Source organism: Acanthochromis polyacanthus, chromosome 1 (genome assembly GCF_021347895.1).
Source record: "Acanthochromis polyacanthus isolate Apoly-LR-REF ecotype Palm Island chromosome 1, KAUST_Apoly_ChrSc, whole genome shotgun sequence".
Lineage (NCBI taxonomy): Eukaryota > Metazoa > Chordata > Actinopteri > Pomacentridae > Acanthochromis > Acanthochromis polyacanthus.
The window spans coordinates 44362271-44382263 of NC_067113.1; the positions used below are offsets into that span (position 1 = coordinate 44362271).

General features: G+C 38.6%; 1 protein-coding gene across 4 annotated transcripts in view; it reads right to left on the reverse strand.

Annotated features, from left to right (window-relative positions):
• Positions 1-19993, reverse strand: part of grm8a (glutamate receptor, metabotropic 8a) — a 329262-nt gene that overhangs the window by 57182 nt on the left and 252087 nt on the right. For all 4 annotated transcript variants that reach the window (XM_051944844.1, XM_051944828.1, XM_051944847.1 and 1 more), the window contains one exon: positions 7910-8113. In XM_051944844.1, the coding sequence (XP_051800804.1) occupies positions 7910-8113 (204 nt within the window). The remainder of the gene's footprint in view (positions 1-7909; positions 8114-19993) is intronic.

Here is a 19993-nt window from a genome sequence, read left to right on the forward strand (position 1 = left end):
TGCGGCCCACTTAAATGGCCAGCAGGTATTAAGAAGGAGATTCTGTGTGAATCTGAGGACTTAGATTTGTGTCTGTGTGGCAGAACGACACCAAAGACCTGCCTGCAATGCTAGGTTATTAGAATATCCCCCAATGCAATGTTTCAGACTGCATATTGCCTTGTAATTGGGTTATTGTAACATTGGGAAATACCTTAAATGTTTCTTTCATTGCAAGCGTTTATGAGAAGGTGTAAAGCCAAAATTAAAGACAATTAGCTTAGCATAAATATCGTTTAACAGGGAATCAGCCTGGCTCATTCTAAAGTTAAATATCCACTCTCCAGTGCAAAACGCATTAAAAAAACTACCTCAAACCTAGCAAATGTTGATAAAGGTTCTCATTTAGTCCCCAAAAAGAAATCACATTCTCCTGGTACTATTGAATTTTTAAAAATAATTTCTGTTATCTTCGATTTCAAAAGGTGCATTAAAATTAAACGACAATCTTCTCTAAGCTTTCTTGTTTGCAGCTATACAAAAAAAGGAACTGGGGCATGTAAGTGTCCTGTAATACTGTAAAAATGAATAAAGAAATACAGCGATTTTCTATAATTACAAGTATTTTTCAAGCCTTTATTGTATTTTGAGGATTTGTGCTGTTCAGTGAAGAATATTTCTATACGTGAACAAAATGGAAATCCCTATAATATAAAATACAGATAAATAGATGGACAGATGGACATAATACTAAATGATATATAGTGATAAAAACGATATATTGTGCAGCCTTAGTATGTACTAACCCAAGCCAACAATCACCTTCAATTTGTACTGGACTCTGGCTTTATTTTGATTTAAAAAAAGATGCTACTATACTAGGCAGGCACTATGTATTGTGTGATTTGTTTTCAACATGATGACATTTTAAATTAGCATAAAGATGATTTTTTAGCAGACTTTGAGCCGTTTGTAAAGTCCTAGGTAATTGGTTCAATCATCTACAGTTGGAACAGAATTGGCCAAATATCCTGCTTCAGCTGAAAATAAAGAGAATGAATACTTTAGGTTGATGGAAAAAACACTGTTTTCAAAAGTCAGACAACTTTTGAGGCTAATTTTTATCACGTGTCAGACCTCACATTTTACATAAAGTTTGAATATGAAACCAAGACATTGTTCCATCCTCTCTTTCCTTCGAAACCTTTATCGCTTATTTTTCCATTTGTCAGTCCCCTATCTTTCTCTCACTTAAAGTTAGTAGAGTCTTTGTCTCTGCTGTCTCTTTCTTCTAATGTTATGCTCTATATAACATGAAATTCATCCTAGTTGTTGTTTTCTTGCTCTGTTGAGGTCATCAAGTCCAAGTAAACTTTGATAAATCCCAGTCAGCACATTCCCTCACTGTCTGTGTCTTTACTTTCTATTGAAGGTCATTTTACTCAGCTCTTGAAGTACTGCATGCCGTCATTTTTATTTATTTTTTTACTCTTCCCAGACTGTGGGTTTCTCTCCATTTTTCTTTCCTTGCCAAATGGACGGACTGTAAACGACTCTTTCTTCTCCCTCTCATGCCTTCTGTCCAGAGCCGTTATTGACCGAGCAAAGTTCATCTTTCTTTTATCTCTCTACCCTTTCCTCATTGCCTTTTGCCTCCCCTGCCAACAGGCTTTCACACCCCCTAAGCCAGCTGTCCATCTTTATTTTTTTTCTCTGATTCGCTTGCATCCCTCCCTCGTCTCATCCATATGCTCTCTCCTCCAAGGTCACTGTGCCCAGGTAGACTCTCTCCTCCCTCCAACCTTCCAATTCTCCTTTGCTGCCTCTGCCTGCTCAAGTTCATCATCTCAAAGCCACTTCCTCCGCCACTACTGTCCTCCTCTCCTTCCCTCTGAGGTCATTCTGAACAGGTGAACAGGCTTCCACACCCCCAGCTGGTGAGTCTCCTCCCCTCATTTTTTCCTCTCTCCCCCCTCCAGGGTTTGTTCAGTCAGGTACAGAGTTCAGCATGTCAAAGTCAAGCCCCTCTAATTACTGCAAGTCTGCTGCCATGGGATTGTCCATCTTGTCTCTCGGCAGGAGATATAACCTGGTAGCGATATGACCACAATGAGCTTCCTTGCATGGAAAAACATGTATACGCCCACAAAAAGGCCCAAAATATCTCGTTTCTCGCTTTCTTTTTGCACTAGAGGTGGGAATCTTTGGCAGCCTCATGATTGAATTTGATTCAATACCAAAGTTTTTTTTGTGTGTGTGTGCTACGATTCCATTCAGAATAAATTCTCGATACAGAACGTTTCTTGATTCAATAAAAAATAAACCCTGAATTTGCACATTTTGGCGACACTTCGCTATTTTGCCATTTGCCCACTGGCCTGACCTGCAAATTAAATGACAGAAAAAAGCAAAGAAAAGTGTATGAGAACATGCAGCTCATGGGTTAAAGTTAATGCAAGTTAACTTGAAGTATCTTGGAGTCTGTTTCCTCAATAAATACATTGAAGTCAAAGCGATTTTCACTGACTGCCATTATAGAACAACTCTATAAATGTGATTCAAAACATCATAGAGGCACTGGTCTCTTAGAAAGTTGATAGTTTTGTTCTGCAATGGGTGCCCTTGAACTGGTCTTGGTTGTTACTGCTAGAGTATGGTTTCTACTATGTGCCTCTATCTGTATTAACAGAACACTGCACTACTATATGTACCCACGTATTGTAATGATTGCCTAGGACTGAAGTAAAAGAAAGCAAGACAAAAAGGAATTTTTAAAATAATGTTATTGGAATTATTGACTGAGAAACACCAACTAAATCACCCAACTGATCAGTCAGGACAGCACAAGCAGAACAACATTTTTGCGGCATAAAAAAAAAAGGAATGTTAGTACTTAAATGTGCCACCGCAAGATCTTAACATACGGCCTTCATGATCCGATCATAAGTGTGTCGGTTCACACCTGGCATCAGAATGCGTCTCCAGATGTGTCTTGTGTGGCCACTCGTGATAGAATCTCACTTTCCTGCTCTATATGCAAATGAGCTGCTAAGACTAAAAAAAATCTAATTCAAGGCTGAAATTATGGTTTAACTTTTCTGATAAGACAGCCACTTACCACGTGAAAGATAAAACACTTATAAGTTTGAGGAAACACATCAAAACACACCTTGAATAAGAAATATTTGCTTATTGTTGGAGCTAATTTCTTTTTTTGCATAGAATTTTTCAGAGTTCTAGATTCCATTATTCTTAATAGCTTTGGTGCATTGGTATGCGTCTGTCTGCATGATTTTTATATGCATGAATGTGTGTGATTGCCTGGACAAGCCAATAAATTCACCAACAAATAAAAGCTGGACCGTGTCATTGCTGCTCCAGGGTCAGATTCCTTATTGTTCACCTCAGCCGCTCTGCAATGCACCAACCTGTGTGGTGTTCACGCGTCTGTGCAGGGATTTGGGGGTATTAAAAGTAGGAGATTTAAGGTGAAGTCTTCTATTAAATATTTGATGCTTCTGGAGAAATCTTAATAACAAAGAATAAAATTGTGGTAAATACCTAATGTACAGCTTTCCATTGATGTCAAGCAAAAAATTAAAGCTAAAAGGTATGTCTGCTTGGTGGATTTGTTTTGCTGTCTGGGAGGATTAAAACTTTCTAACAAAGATGGCTGCCCTATCAAAATAAAAGCTCACAATTTAATGACTGGTCAGAGTTTGAGCTTGAACAAAAAAAAACCTTCATCAATGGGGAGTCTAACACATTGTGTTTAAGGGAAAGTCCACCCCACAGATCCAAGAGGTGAGTCCTCCCTAATTAGCTCTGTGTTTCCTCCTTCCTAATCTTGTTTCTCTTCACCTTTATTTCCTTTTCTGTTACTCTTACCCGTTAAGTTTGAATTTGCAAGTCACAGCCCCAACAGGAGAACAATCGCTGCCCCGACAACTCGAAATTATCCTCTCTCTCTCACTTCTCATGCAGCTGCTCCAAAAGGTGAATCGGTATGGATCCGACTCGAGCAGAGAGAAAACGGGAATCCATGCTCCAGCAACTTTAACTTATCCTTCCTCTTCTCCCTTGTGCAACACAGCTCCCCTCGATCTTTGCCCTCTTTTCCTCTCTAGTGTTATCAGAGTCATGTCGACCCTAAACAGATCAATAAGAAGACTACTTTTAATTGGAAAGCACAAATATACCCAGGCCCACTTCAGCACACAGCAAACAGCCGGCTTAAAAGCTTTACGTCTTGTAGGATTGCGTCCGGTGAGAACAAACCTGATAGGAGTAACTACAGCAATCACCCAGGAAGCCCCATGGCTCTTCTTCTGCACCTCGAACAAACACAGCCAGCGATTTTAACATTTAATGACAAAGAAACAGAGAAAGTATCCAGGTTAAGGCTCCTGAAAACAGCCTCCGACGATATAAAATCTGAGCCTGCCATTAGAAAATCACTTATCATATTGATCCAGCTGTTTAGTGACACAGCCTAAATTCGCCACCAGCTTATGAAACAGCGCCGACATCAACCTCATATTCCCATATCATTCCAGCTCTATCTAATCTACTTTTTCACTCTCTCTCTAAATACTGCCGGGGTTACTCGCTGCTCATTCGGTGTGGGACAACTTTCAGGATTCGAGTGATTCATTTGGGGATAAAGTTTGCGACCTTGTGGTTATGGGATGATTTCTCTGCCCTCCAGGTCCGGCAATAACCGAGAAACACCCCAGAGCATAAACCTGCTGTTGCTGTATGAAAGAGCAATCAGAGCCTCGCCTGCGAATTGGTTTCTGACACTTCTTGCAATGACAGACACGAGATAACACCGGAAACAACAAACAGCGGCGGCACACATTTTTGCGCTCCCACTCGCAGATATTCATGAAATTTTAATCTCACCTCTAAATCAGATGAGCATTCCTGTAATCCTGGCAATATGACCCCCTTTTTCTGTATTTCATTGCCATCCGTCTCTATAGCTCATCAGCTATTATGTATTCTGCACAATACCGGACACAGGAACACAGGAAATGAAAAGGCTGACAGAAAAAGCAGGTACAGGCGCATCAACGGGGGAGAAAGGAGATTAATAAGAGAATATTCAAATGAGGCGCCTGATACTACTTGGAAATGAGCAAATGTTTTTCACCCACTTAAAATTTGTCAACAGTCGAGGAAGTCGTGCAGAGAGAGAGAGAGAGAGAGAGAGAGAGAGAGAGAGAGAGAGAGGGAGGGAGGGAGGGGAAACGAATGACTGAGCACGACAGAAGCAAAATAGAGGCAGATATAATGTGTTTGGGGAAAGCTGAAGGCTTAATTTTAAAGGTGAAATGCAACATGTTGTGTTGTGTGAGAAGGATTAGACAAATTACATGTCAAGTCAAGGAGAATAAACACAACAACAGCAATGTACAGTGTCTTAAAAGTTTTATAGAGTCTAATTAGTCCCTTCTATAATTCACGCTGCAGGAACAACTCAGAATTTTAAATCTGACTACTGACTTGAACATCCCGTCTCAGAATTCAAGCTTGTTCATGCATTTGCTACGTCTAAGCCGAACAACTGCAATGCATTCTTATCGGGATTTCCCAATAAGTCTCTGAAAAGCCTCCAGCTGATCCCAAATATGCAGCAAGAATCGTGAAAGATCATATTTCTCTCATGTTAATGTCTTTTCACTGGAGTCCTGTGAAATCCAGAACACAATTTAAAATCCTCCGCCTATGACCAGGCTGGATTGTATCTTTCAAGCTAGGGATAGACTGATTATTGGCCAGGCCTAGTATCATGGCTGATATTTGGCATTTTTCCATTTATTGGTATCTGTGTTTTTTCTTTTCTTCATATTAATTTTCTTTATATTTATTCTTGAATTTCCTTCGGGATTAAAAGTCTATCTATCTATCTATCTATCTATCTATCTATAACTGACTGATTATTGATAACTCAAATGCTCTTTTTTTCACAAACCAGGAAACTAGCTTCTCTCACAGTGGCTAAGGCTACGCTAAGGGCTGGCGCTAAGTTAGAAGGCAGCCAAAAATTATCCTGAAAAAAGTCTGGGAAACAATAGTTAATAATGACTTAAGATACGGGCCTTACCGGGCAATAAAAGTGACAGAAAATAGAGAAGAACACTGGACGCAAGTCCAGGAGACAAACTGATCAAGTCCAGTTAATCCCACATAAAAGGAAAAAGTGTCTCAATTTAATAAGTCCTATTTCTATTTTATATTCAGGTATAGCCACACGTATGAATGAAGAAGTCTAATTATGAATGACAGGTTCTCTACTATCACATGCTGTTAAATCATTACATGTAATGTATATCATCAGCTACAAATATCGGCCGTTGCTGATTACCAAGAATCGGCATTGGTATCGGCCCTGGAAAAGATCATAGTACCATATTATCCAAACATCTTATGATTCAAGGCATTATAATTTTAAAAAAAGGCATTCTGAGTTCTCTCTGCAGCCTCTGTAGAGGTCCACAGAGGGAAACAATGTGACAAGAGCAAAAAAAAAAACCCACAAAACTACTTGAGGTTAAAGGTTAAACACATAAAAAAAGACAACAGAAATCATAGGAAAGCCTGATGATAAAAGCAAGCTGTCAGAAGCGATTGTAAAGAAGATACTGAGTTTGCAAGAGATTCCATAGTAGTGATGCCATGACAGTAAACGAAGGTCCATGATCTGTGATTTGAGTTTTGCACTTAGCTCTACATTAAACGGTGCTGATCTGTATCTATATAGGGCTCTCTTTCTCTTCATTTCATCATAAATGTACTTATATCTGATTGTAAAGGGATTTAATAATTCACAATCTTTCTCTCACATTATACCACAAAACAGAGGGGGCAGCTGAGAGAAATTTTAATTTGGAGTCCTGCTGTTCGATTAAATTACCGCAGTTTAATTTATTTCATTTCCTTTAATTTTGATCTGTCCAGAAAGGCTGATATCATCAGTAACATACCGGAAAGAAGTGAAAACATGAAGCATGACAAGGAAATTTAAATGGCTAGGTGGATATTAGGGATTTAACAGAGTGAATTCTGCTTCGTAAGATGTCAAGTTTACTGTGTGTACATGCATTTAAACACATATGCATCAGATGTGTAGACTCAGTGTATTTGTAGGTATATGGAATTTATCCCCTCTATTGAAAAATTCCATTTGTGGAGAAAAACCAACGTAGCGGACTCCTACATGTACAATAACAACAACAAAATTATTATTATTATTATTATTATTATAGAAGCTCTGACATCAAAATGTCAAAAAAAAACACATTTAAAAAAAATTGTGAAATATTTTAAAATTAAAAATTATGAAAATAATCACTAATATCTGTAAAACAGTTAAATTTTTAGCAAATTTAAATACAGTAAAATTATATAATTTGACAGTCACATGTTGTAAAAGAATCAATTATTATCTGTAAAAATACAAATGTTTGATCTGGCAATTATGTATCGCTTTGGCTGTTTTAAAATTGACACTACTTGATGATTTCACTGGATTTTAACGTTATTTGACAAAATTATTGGAAAAATAGAAAGCAACTTATTTTACAAATATATATATATATTTACCATTTTTCAATCTTCAATACACTAATCTTTCCAATAACTGCAAACATCTGTAAAATAACTATATTTGTTGCTGTTTTTTATAGATTTAAAATAGTGTCATTTTATAGTCAAACATTATAAAAGATCAAAATGCAATAAATAAAACTACAGATGTCGACATGATTTGCGGTTTTAATGCATACTTTTTTCTGTGATTTTTACTAGTTATCTGCAGTTAGTAACTGTCAATGGTGAAAATTTGTAATATTACAGAAAACTGCTGTGAAACATTACAGTTAGAAGTGTATTTTTTTTTTTTTTTACATTGAAGGTTAAGACTCACCATTGAAGCTGACGGCACGAATGTGGCTCAGCAGCTCTTTGCCGTCAATGTTGCTGGCCATCCTCGGGCAGAGTCCTGGGTATCCGAAGCAGAGCTCGCGGTGCATCCGGTGCAGAGCGTGGGCCATAGCGTAGACGGCATCCATCACAAACTGAACTTTCCCCTCCTGTTCATAGCTGGAATCACGGCCGACTTTTTCTAAACCTGAAAGAAGAACAAGAAAAAGTCATGAGAGAAAAAAAACACAGTGTAGTAAATTGTTGCCATGGAAGACATTTTGAATTTGAGTCACAATCAAAGCAGGAAACTCCATCCAGGATCGCAGGTAAGCAGTGACAGAAAAAATAAACGTGCTTTATAGAGAGGAAAGATGTGACAAAAGAGAGCAGATGAAAGTCTGGCTCAGGAAAGGGTGAGCAGAGATGAAACAAAGACAACAGGGAAGAAATAAACAAAAAAAGTGGAGCTCGGTGAGGAAACACTTCAAGGCAGTAAAAGGGAAAGAAAAAGAGATGAAAACTTTGTGCGAGACAGGCTGACCAGCAGACAGGCAACGAGGCACTCAGGCTGACAATGACAAATAACTCCTCTCAGTCCATTCTCGCCCTGGTAGCAAAGTTACAGAAGGAAGAACAACATGCCCCTTCTTTACATCTTCTGAACCACTGATAATAGCATTTCTGTGTATAAGGGAAAGGCAGGAAAGTGTTTGGAGAGGACAAAAGACACGGCATCCTCTTTGTGACTCGGCTCAAGTGACCATGTGTGGATGATGGATTATTTAAGTCAGTCATGTTATATACTTTTTAAATTATACGGGCCATACAATGTTCGATTAATTCAAATTTTTAATTCCATTTTGACTTTCTTTCTTGTGTTTCGTTGTTTTCTAGTTCCGTCATATTTAGGTTCATCAAGAAGAGATCAATATTTAGGATCCGAGCACCTACTGGAATGCAAGGAATTATTATTATTATACTCTCGACGTCAGACGGAAGAAATTTTTATGCTCTAAACATACTCGAAAATGCGTGAAAATCTGCACACACATTTGAAATTTTAGGGTGCCAAAATGGCTCAATAGCACACCCTGGAAAATTTCAAACATTTATTAGGACCAGTATGTTTGATCTCGTCTTATGAAATTTGGTAGACATATGTAACTCATCAAGATGCACAAAACTGTAAATGACAACCATGCCCAAAACACAACAGGAAGTCAGCCATTTTGAATTATGTGTCATATTTTGGACAGTTTTTGTGTCATTTTTGGACATTTTCAAAACCTATAAACTCAAACAGGGTAACCCTTTTTTTTTTTTTATCAATAATCAGTCAGAGATAGATAGATAGATAGATAGATAGATAGATAGATAGATAGATAGATAGATAGATAGATAGATAGATAGATAGATAGATAGATAGATAGATAGATAGATAGATAGATAGATAGATAGATAGATAGATAGATAGATAGATAGATAGATAGATAGATAGATAGATAGATAGATAAAAACAAACAAACAGGGTAACCCTGAGAGAGCTCAAATTTGGCAAGGATGTACACCAGGCATGGGTGATCAAAAGTTACCAAAACACGTCGCAAAAGTCTGAGGACATGGAAATAGCGACCAGCGGAATGCAGCCATTTTGAATGTCTCGCCATGAAACAGGAAGTGTTGTCTAACTAGCCTGTAGATACACCAATCTGCCTCAGATTTTACATGTGTGATCACAGTCACATGCACTCTGAGTTGCAGCGCCATCTGATGGACATACGTGGGATAGCGGAACCACAAGGATGCGAGGACACAACCAACGCTGCTTGCAGCTTTAATTGCATTTGGCTTTCATGCTTGGATGCAAACACACTCTCAATCTCTGTCTTCCTCTGACACATACATGGACTCTCTCACACACACATAACATGCAGATAACCCCAGTTGCAAATTATAGAGAGGGCTTTATGTGATGACTCATTAGCATAATGAGCTAGTGAAAAATAAAGGCTCCTTGATGTATTAAGACGGGAATCAGTAATTGAGTGTAACATTCATTTTCTCTGTTTTTCATCAAAAAAAAGTTCAAAGAGCGGAAGCCCAAGCATTCGAAATTCATTATCTCCCTCTCCATATTTACTTTAACTGTATCCTTCCTGTTCTGATATATTCCTCACTCTATTCTTGCATTCCCCTCCTTCTACCCTCTCCTGTCTCTCTCTCCCTCTGCTGCATCACTCTTAACTCTATTCACACATTTCTTAAAAGCAGCAGTCACCTTCAGGCAACGCAAACTGAATCAAAACCCATCTGGGCTGAGTTGAATTAACAAGACCAGAGGCACCCTGAATCAATATGAGCATCCATAAGGAATTAATGGGGTCCCGCCAATAAAATCCAATCCACGGTTACAGGAGGCTGTCGGGTGCTTTGCATGCATATTCGAGTGCTTGTTGGCGATGGTGTTGAAGTGTGAGTGAGTTAACAGCGTCGTCTCCAGGCCATGCAGCTGATCACGATGTTGGGCTCAGGAAGGAGAAGGCTGAGAGTAATGACTGCATACATGTGTGTGTATGTGTGACAGAACAAAAGGATAAAGCTTGCAGGAGAAAGCACAACTCTTTGTCTGTCAGATGCAACCTGTTTTTGTAGCATTTCTCTGTTCTCTGCTTTGATCCTGCGCAGAAGGCTAACCAGCTTCTCTTTTTCTGCTGCAGCACCTTGTTTCTCAAGTCTGTCTGCATAATTTCCGAGCAAAACTGCATATTCCTGAGCCAAAGTGCAACTCCTTCCAGCCAGTCCACATTCAAAACCACCAGCTCTTCATTCTGTGACTGTACAAGAAGAAGCTTTCAGGCAACACAATATTGATTGCGTGTGCAAATATAGGATGATGATCCAGAAGACCAAGGTTTGAGAACATGCAGTGTCCTGCCTCGGGCAGCCGACTGAAACTGGGGGTCAAATATTGAATTATTTCCTTGCACCAGGCATGAAAAAAAACAACTTGTTGCTTATCAAGAGGAGGCTGACTTGTTGTAATGTGTATCACTGCCTTTAATTTAGCATCTCATTAGAAAACAAAGTGAACAAATAACAGCAAGCTTTTATGCATCCACAAAAGGAGGCACCTGTTGGCCAAAAACCTGCTCAACATTCATAATTACCACACATTCACACCTCAGTAGTCACTGAGAGCCAAGAGAGCTTTTCTAATTAGCATCAGAAACTCTGGATACAGTCCAAATTTGCACATCTCAAGTTTAGCTGTTTGGTCAGTCACAAGAAAACTGTGAAAATAATCTTCGTAGTTTAATCTTTGATTGCAAACCACATTTAAACAGTGTCAGTCAATATACGATGTACTGTACAGCTGAGAACCAAAAGTTTTTAGAGGTTTTAAAGTTTTGTCGTGCCCTGAGGTTATTCGAGTAAAAGCCTCAGTAATGTGGCTATTGCTGCTAAACCCAGTGAGAACTTATACTCTGAACTATACTTGACCAACTGCTGTGTCTGCGGAAACAAAAAGCAATCGTAAAGTGCAGAAAGGTGAAGCTAATGAAGCCAAATGACTGGCTAACTGCTGTGATGGATCCAATTGGGAGTCGATTTACTGTTCTTGTAGCTAATATCTAGGCAACTACCATCTGACACAACGGATGGAAGATTGAGCAAAGACTTCATGTGTGTCGGATGTGCTCCAGTACTTTAATCTAAAAAATACCACTTAAAATAACATAAATGTAGCATTTAAGCTACAGGCTGAAATAACTGGATTGTGCTCTGCTTGGATTAATTATTAAACAAAGTGTTTTCTCTCAGTGTGAGATTCTTTAATGTGACGTCTGCTCTGTGTGGTACGTTATATTGCTATTGTAGGTTTATGGGGTTAAAGGAAATTTTTAAATTTTTCAAACTGATGTATTTCCCAATAAAGTGGCCATTTGCATGAGCTTCCAGCAGCTTTGCCAATAACGTATTGTTTTGCATACATAAATTTAAATGTTTGTTTTGGAATCTGATTGAATGTGAAAACAGAAATTAGCTTTCAAAAACTATTCGATCCAGGTTCTGTTGGTTGTTATTGGGGATGTGAGATGTCATATTAAAGGCAGCTATGTTTATCAGAGTTGGAATTCAGTAGTTGTAGCTCAAAACCAAGGATTTCTCTCATCTGGATACACACACGGATATTTTCCAAGTCTGGCATCAACAGGTTCACGACTAAAAATCCAGCAACAAAGTCCTACTATCACACTTGAACTTATTTTATGGCACTTATCTGGGTTGTTTTCTCCTGACTAGAGCCTTGCTTGTTTTGTATTTACTCTCAAATGTACGTCATTTAGGGTAAAAGCATCTGCTAAATGAAACTGTGGAATTGTGGAAATCGTAGAATTGTAGGAACACCACGAGTTTCCCGATGCATGGTGCCCTTCAGTATGTTTTGTTGCCTTTCTGCCTTTGTCCTCACAGTTAGTTATTTTCCAAGATGTAAACAAAGTTTTGTTGCAGAGACCTCATGCTATTTGGCTCCTACTAAACACAGTTTCCTCACATCTCTAGAACAGAGATAGCGAGTGCAAAGTTAGCACAATACTTTGAGCCAACTCTCCTTCAAGTCCCCTGTTTTACCCATGAATATACGGGCTGTTTGGTTAAAACTGTTACATTGAGATGGTCAAAAAATGTCAATATGGTAGATAAGGTTATTTTATATAAAGTTAGATTAACAAATAATAATAAACTCATAGTAGTGACACATTTAAGACAACTCCAAGCAATTTTCCCCCCTAATGTCAATAAATCAGGTTGTGGCCGGAGAAATCCTGAACGTTTCCCAATAAAGTGGGCGCTGAAGGTTTTAACACAACTTGTCAAAATTAGTGGGACAAATACATCGTTAATGTGAAATATTACACCAGTTGTTCCTCTGTGAGAGGTGCTTGTGTAAACTTTAGGGTCAGTGATTCAAACGATCCACAATAAACTGCCTTGATACTCGTTAATTAGGACAGTTGCCAAAAGTGGGAAAGACAGGAAAAGCAAGATCAGAGTAAAGTCAAGTCATAATTTGCTTACAAAGAGGGTCAGCAAAAAGAATCAATGTTCCATCCTCCACAGTGGAGTACATTTTTAAAAACCCGTAAAAAAAACCTTGGGTGACTTTCTGACCCAGAAAGACGAGCAGCAGATTGGTAGCAGATAGATACAACTACAATCACAGACCATTTAAAATAGGACAATGAGGGTGAATGACACGGACAGAACAATTCATAAGCAAAGAAGAAGACATCTAGGATTAAATTTGTGGAAAAAAAATAAGTATGCACAATAAGCAACAGCTTTTGGAAAGGCATTATAGACAGATGAGTCCAAATTCAATCCCTGTGGATCAGACTGCAGAATTTATTGGAAGGCTGCACTAACAATAGAGTACAATAGAGTAAAGAATGGTGGTGAAAAAGTACATCGGTCCCTTTATAGATGAACTCATTAATTCTGAAGTGTATCTGAAGAGAATTTTTCTTTCAAAAAAATCATTTGAACTCCGTATTTATTGCTTCATTTTAAACGGAACAAACTTCCCTCGAAATAAATGACATTTTCTTTGACATTTACCATTTCACAATTTGAAAAAAATTCAAATATACACCACTTTCAAGGAGGCACTCGTTGCAAAAAAGAAAACAAAGTGACCTATTTGGGATCACTTTGGTTTTAAAGTGGATGGAACTGGCAAGCTAAAGGACGCCTCCACTTGCAGCCTCTCAGTGTACAAACAAGTGGGGATAACATGCTATTTAATGATTGGGGCGTACAACTGGGGTGTGTTCTGAAATACGATTTATGAATTGATACTACTTTTCAGCACTAACCGATGAAACAGCAACTGCTAAACTCTCGCTGTCAGTCAGTCACTGGCCTGCTTTGTAAAGATGGAAACCAGAGCAATAAGAACGTGCATAATATGGTTCAACTGCCACTTCCTGTTAGAGTACACACCGAATCATGTTTTAGAGGTTAATTATTTACTAAGCTTTTAAGGAAGCAAATGAGCAAATTAGAAAATTAAATGACAAAAATCACCATCCAAAAATATGTTTAATCACCTAACTTTGGCACTGGATGCGACCAAGCACTCTGGTGAAACAAGCTTGAAATTTCCAACCAGAGAGGACAGCAAAACTGTTTTTCAGCCTGGTGTTAAGATACTCTTTCAACATTACAGAATTATTAATGGACTGCACACATCAAGGCAACAGAATCGCAAGAGCTTTAATCTATAGTGCATAGCTTTTCTGACGAAAAGGCAATTGATTTTTGTGTGCTCAGTCAATTAAGAAGTTACATTTGTGGCTGTCCGTTTATTTTAATCTTTTGTCGAGTATCATTGGTTCGATCATTAAGTTTGATAGACTCCAGTCTGCTTTCTCATCTGGGACTCTTTAACTTCTAATATGAACGTTGCTGTACAGTCAAATGACTTTCCTTTGAATATAGCCTCATGGCTTATTATATCTCACACATATTCAAGCACATCAACAAAGACATCTATGTTTGCACACTCAGCCTCATCGCCCTATTATGAGTATCACCTACTGCATTATTCCCAGTGCAACAGAGGACAGTGCAGCCTGCAGTTACGTTTAGTTTAAAAACTACTTAAATAACAATACACTGTACTATCTCCATCCCAGGAATATTACAGGGAGTGAAGGCATCATGGGAATTGATCACTTATGCCATACAAAGCAGAAAGCAAAGTGTACATTAGAACAATATGCCTCTATACTGTCTCACTAGTTCACAAAAGGCCCTTGAGCTGCCCGTCTAATGTTCTACCATAATCACAGAGCTAATTATGCTAATAGTCCATATGCAAAGATAAACAAGACACTAATTAGTGACAATGAATCTCCAACATAGGGTTGACATTGCAACATAAAATAATGGATCTGTCTTTAATTAGTGCTTCAAAAAGATAAGTATAGGTCACCTGTGCACGAGTAGGCAGTGGAGGAGCTTTTTGAGGAGGAGGTGGTGGTGGATATCATGGAAAGTTGGAATGTCCTATCAGTTTTATGTCATTTTAGTTTAGTTTTAATGTCCTAATCAGTTATTCTTGCAACTAATCTTATTGGAATCATTTAAGAATTTGTATCTGCTGAATAAAAATCCAATATCATTTTCCTAGAAAATTATGCACTTTAAGCACATTAAAGATATTTAAATCAACCCAATGTATATGCCTGACAAGTGAACAGCTGCACTATGCATTAAGAAAGACATTGTATTTCTACATCCAGGCTGGCCCTTATTGTTATGTTTGTGGTCACGGATGTTATTGTACATCCTGAAATGTAATGTCGAAGGAGTGCATTGTTTTTGCACAAGCTTCAAAAGACAGCGAATACCTGTATTCTCTATATGCATGTCAGAAAATGTTTTGTAGATTAGCTGAAGTAGACTCTTACTATACCGACCCAAAGATGCGGTCACTAATTGCACTTTTCCACCAAAAAGAACCAGGTGCTAGTTCAGTGCTAGTGCTTAGTTGGTTCAAATCTCTTACCTCCTAAGAGCGGGTTTGCTTTTCCATTGGCAAAGAGCCAAGTTAGAGCCATGTCATTGCGTCACTGTCGCGCACCATAATCATGCAAGTGCTGTTCCTGACTTTGCAAGCCTACATTGCAATCCAGAAACAAATAATCAAACTGTTAGTAAATAGTTAGTAGTTATCACCCAGCCTGGGATGTACTTGGTTCTTAACTCTGGCCCAGCAAAGAGTTGGTGGCTGAAAAGCATCAGATTTTTGGTCCTGGAACCAGTGCTTAGGTGGTGGAAACAAAAAGAATTGGTGCTAAATCAGGCACTGGCTCCGAACTAGCACTGGAACAAGCTTGGTCGAAACGGGGCCTCTTACTACAGGCAGCTCCATGTGGGCAAGCAGAGAGCTAGCAACAGGCCACATGACAAAGATTTTTGTGGTGCATAATGGCCTCCAGACTAGGGCAGTGTTCCTGTATCCCAGTGGGAAATAACAGAGTTGTCCATTGACTAAAACTGCAGCGTCAGCACAGGACACATGCCCACTATACTTAATTTGTATCAATTAATCAATTATTCGTTGAAATTGCTGTTGTTTATAAAGAAAAACAGTCAAAACTTTCATCCCGTACGTCCTTCCACAAATCATGCTCTCACAACAAACAACAAATCCCTTCATCAGACCAGTGATCCCAATATTTCAGATCGGCTTGGGACATCCCTATTAAAAACATATCTCTACTGCAGGCATTTTACAGTGACATACATATAAATTCTTAGCAATGTCGATAAGGTATTTTTTTTTCCTTTGGCTTATACACCCCGTCAAAAGTTTTGAGACAGGTTCTAATTTATTTGAATGAGGAAGTGTCTCAAAACTTTTGACAGGGAGTGTATAAATAACAAAAGGATGGCCTTAATTGCAAAAACAACTACAGCATGACCAAGGTAAAGGCCTCACAATATGAATACAAATGGAGGCATTGGCCTTGACCTTTGAAATCAAACATAAGATTGCTAGATTCAGACGTTATATGTAACTAGATTTCTAATAAGACAGGAAACTGATTTGCATTTCTTTTCGTTCCAACAGAACATCACCTTTTTTTTGCTGTTTCGGTACATCGGCAACACATTCAGTACTTGTGCAAATTCTCATAACAAAGTATTGTACTTTAAACCATAGATCAACATGCCATGCAATAATGAGAATTTCTCTCTGCTCTTCTTATGAGATGTGAAATGACATGATGCATCATTAATCAGCATATCGCAAGAAACTGCAATCCTGCCCTGAGACAGTTAAACGACTGTTGCTGTTAGGAGTCGTGCTAACAGGGAAAACACTACTGTCTCTGTTTCCTGGGATTGCATCAGGTGTTGAAACCGGAGCAAGGGGTGCGCGTGTCGGAGTGTGTGAAGAGTACAACACAATGCCGCTTTCATTGGCTCTGTCTGCCCATTGTCTGCAGCCAGTAGCAGCGTGTGACATCAATGAAATCCATTCACTGTGCCTCAATGCTGCATGCGTGCAGGTGCAGAAACAGAAACGCAGCTTTAACTGGGGCTTTAATACCTGAATATAATACTCAGTATTCATTATAGTGCTGTCTTGTATTTGGATGTTTGCATGAAAATGAGAGGAAATTGTGGGAGAGATAAACAGGGATACAGGTTGCAGAGATGATGGATGGGCAAAATGTTTACATGTTGATATGCGCCCTGTCTGTCTTAAACACATTCCGCTCTACTCCATTTTCCATCCTGAAGCTGCTGAATTAAATTCAGTCTTTCCGCTAACAGTTAATGACACCAGAGACCACAGGCAGCTTGGCTTCGAAGGGGAGGATTTGCACGGAAAACTCTGAGAGGCAGAAGTATAGATGAAAAGTAACTTTCATGTCTCATAAAAGATCTGCCAGCCAAAAACTGCATGAGGAGGCAATCATCTCCATATCTGCCTCCAAGTCATTTTCATATTTTGTGGCTGATTATTTGTTCGTGTTGCATAGGCATGAAGGCCGGGCGCTGTGATCTGCTTCGAGATCTGTACAAATGCATTACTCATCTTGGGTCGGTTTAATAAAAGGCACAGAGATTGGGGGGGACTTTGTTCAAAAAATGATTTCATGATCAAAGTTTTGTTTGAAACTGTGATAATCTTCTGTTTGTAGATCCTGACACCTGCTTTTACAAACTGAATAGCCGCATAAAATGTAAACTTTAAAGACTCTCGACGACAAAAGGAAAAGGCTTTAAAAGTTGAGACCCAGCACTTTGAAGACAACTTTGAAGATTAAGTTATAACGGAATTTTTCCTCGTTATGACAAATGTAATTTTCATTGTGAAAGAGGCCTCTTCAAATACCTCTTATACTGCATGACACATCAGCCGAATAATCTAACCTGGCACAGAAAACATCCCAATTTTTATTTTTTTTAAATCCTTGAAAGCAGGGGTAAAGTGCTACCTTTGTATAACAAGATACCTGCTATGAGAAAAACTTCAAAACATCCTATAAATAAAAGCAGACAGTGTTTGCCTTTTTATTCAGCACAAGCTTGGCACTTACGTAAATAAGTGTTAATAATGATGTAATACTTCAACAAAATGCAAAAGGTTGTTCAGAAATAAACAAAATCAAACTGACAGAGTAGCAAAGGTAATACTAATGTCTCATCTCACTTACTGAGATAGTTTTAGAAGTTTTGATCGACTTCAAGTCAGCTATTAACAGTGATTCCGAAGGCAAACGATTCTTAAAATTATAGGAATTCGTCAAACGAACTTCTACTGAAACTGATAAAACCACAAATTTAACAAAATATTCACGATAACGAATCTTTAAATGTGTACAAGGATTTTTTTAAACTCCGAGTAAAACAGCTCTGTATAATCTGTCAATTGCATGGTGTGATCAGAAAGTTCCAGGACTGTTCCAGTGACTCTTACTAGCATTGGACAAGCGTTTGGAGCTCATTATCGCTGCACAAGGAGCTTATTTTGGCAGTGACAGGAGCCAAATTTAATTCAGGTATGGTTTTTGATTTTCATAGACGCAGTCCTGGAACTTTTTGGTCGCACCTCATACTCACCATTATGGATCATGATGTGGGAGGTAGTTGGCCATAATGTTCAGAATAGTAATAGATCTAAAAAAAATAACATTTATATTAAACTTCACTGCAAAAGCCTGTGTATTTAATGTTAGATTAAAGACACACTTGCAGACCCCTGAATTTATTCTACCAAGAGGCTCCACAGTGAGACGCCAGCAAAAAAAAAACACGAAAATGTGTGCTTCGCTGCTTGGCTAGTTAAGTCAGTGCTGTATCTAATACAAACACAAATCAGTACATTAGCTCAGTGAGGTGAGACTAATGCAAGAACGCCGACTGGCTAAGTGCTTTGATGGATGCCTTCATGGACCAGAGTGCCGGGCAGGTTTTTACACATCCAGTGATTGATGGCACCACAGATGACAGACAGACTAATGATTTGAACAAGCTTGTTAATTAAACATCAATTTGGCGCACATATTCAATTCCTTACTTCTCCACTTTCATCCCCTACAAGAACATTTTCTTTCTTTCTTTTTTTTTGCATCACATCCTCCTTCTGTTTGCTCACATATTGAGAGGCTTATAAAACATATGAGGAGGAGATGTATTTATAAACCTCGGAATAATGCAAACTCAATGCAGACGTTGATGAATACATTTACATAAAGGTTGCTTAATTAGCTTTTCTCTCATTTATCAAACATGTCTAAAAGACTTCAAGGAGATGACAGGATAGGGAGATGCCGCCCACACACATCATTACATTTCACACACATCTATTGCCTATACAATTAATTATACACAAACATGGGCCTATTTTGCTTAAATGTGTTTTTGCTTTATATGTCACAACATAGAAAAAGAGTGGCCCACACACCCACACATATATTTGAAAGAGACACACATCTCCTGGTATAACCGTGCTTGTCTGGCTCAGAGCTAGCTTTGAGGCTAATCTGCCAAGAAAGAAATGAATAATCAATAGGAGAGAATAGGAAATGAACATCAGACAGAGATTCTGTTCTACATGATTTGACAAGAGACCACTGCAGCCGGGGGTTATGTCAATACGCTGCCGCACAAATACCAGTCATTAGATTCAAGTCTGTGCGAGAGTGTGTGCTTGCACCCGAGTGTGTGTCCGCGGTTGTGTTGTCTAATTGGCGCCCGTGTAGAAGCAGGAGCTCAATGTCAAACACCATATTAACATCAACCAGCTGTAAGCAACGCATGTGTGCGCGCGGATTCAACAGTTAGGTCAATAAAATTTAAATTCCGTGAAGTAGCCGGGCGTCAATTCTCAGAAAAATGCTTCAGCAGTAAATCAATGTGAGGTTTTTCACTCGAAAATACTGCAAAGCTTTGCTAAAAGGGAGCTGGTTAAATGTCCTTGATGACGGAACATTTGATTGAAAGAGTTTCTAAAAAGGAAAAGTCACGTTTATTCGAGCTTTAGATGGATTTTAGCTGA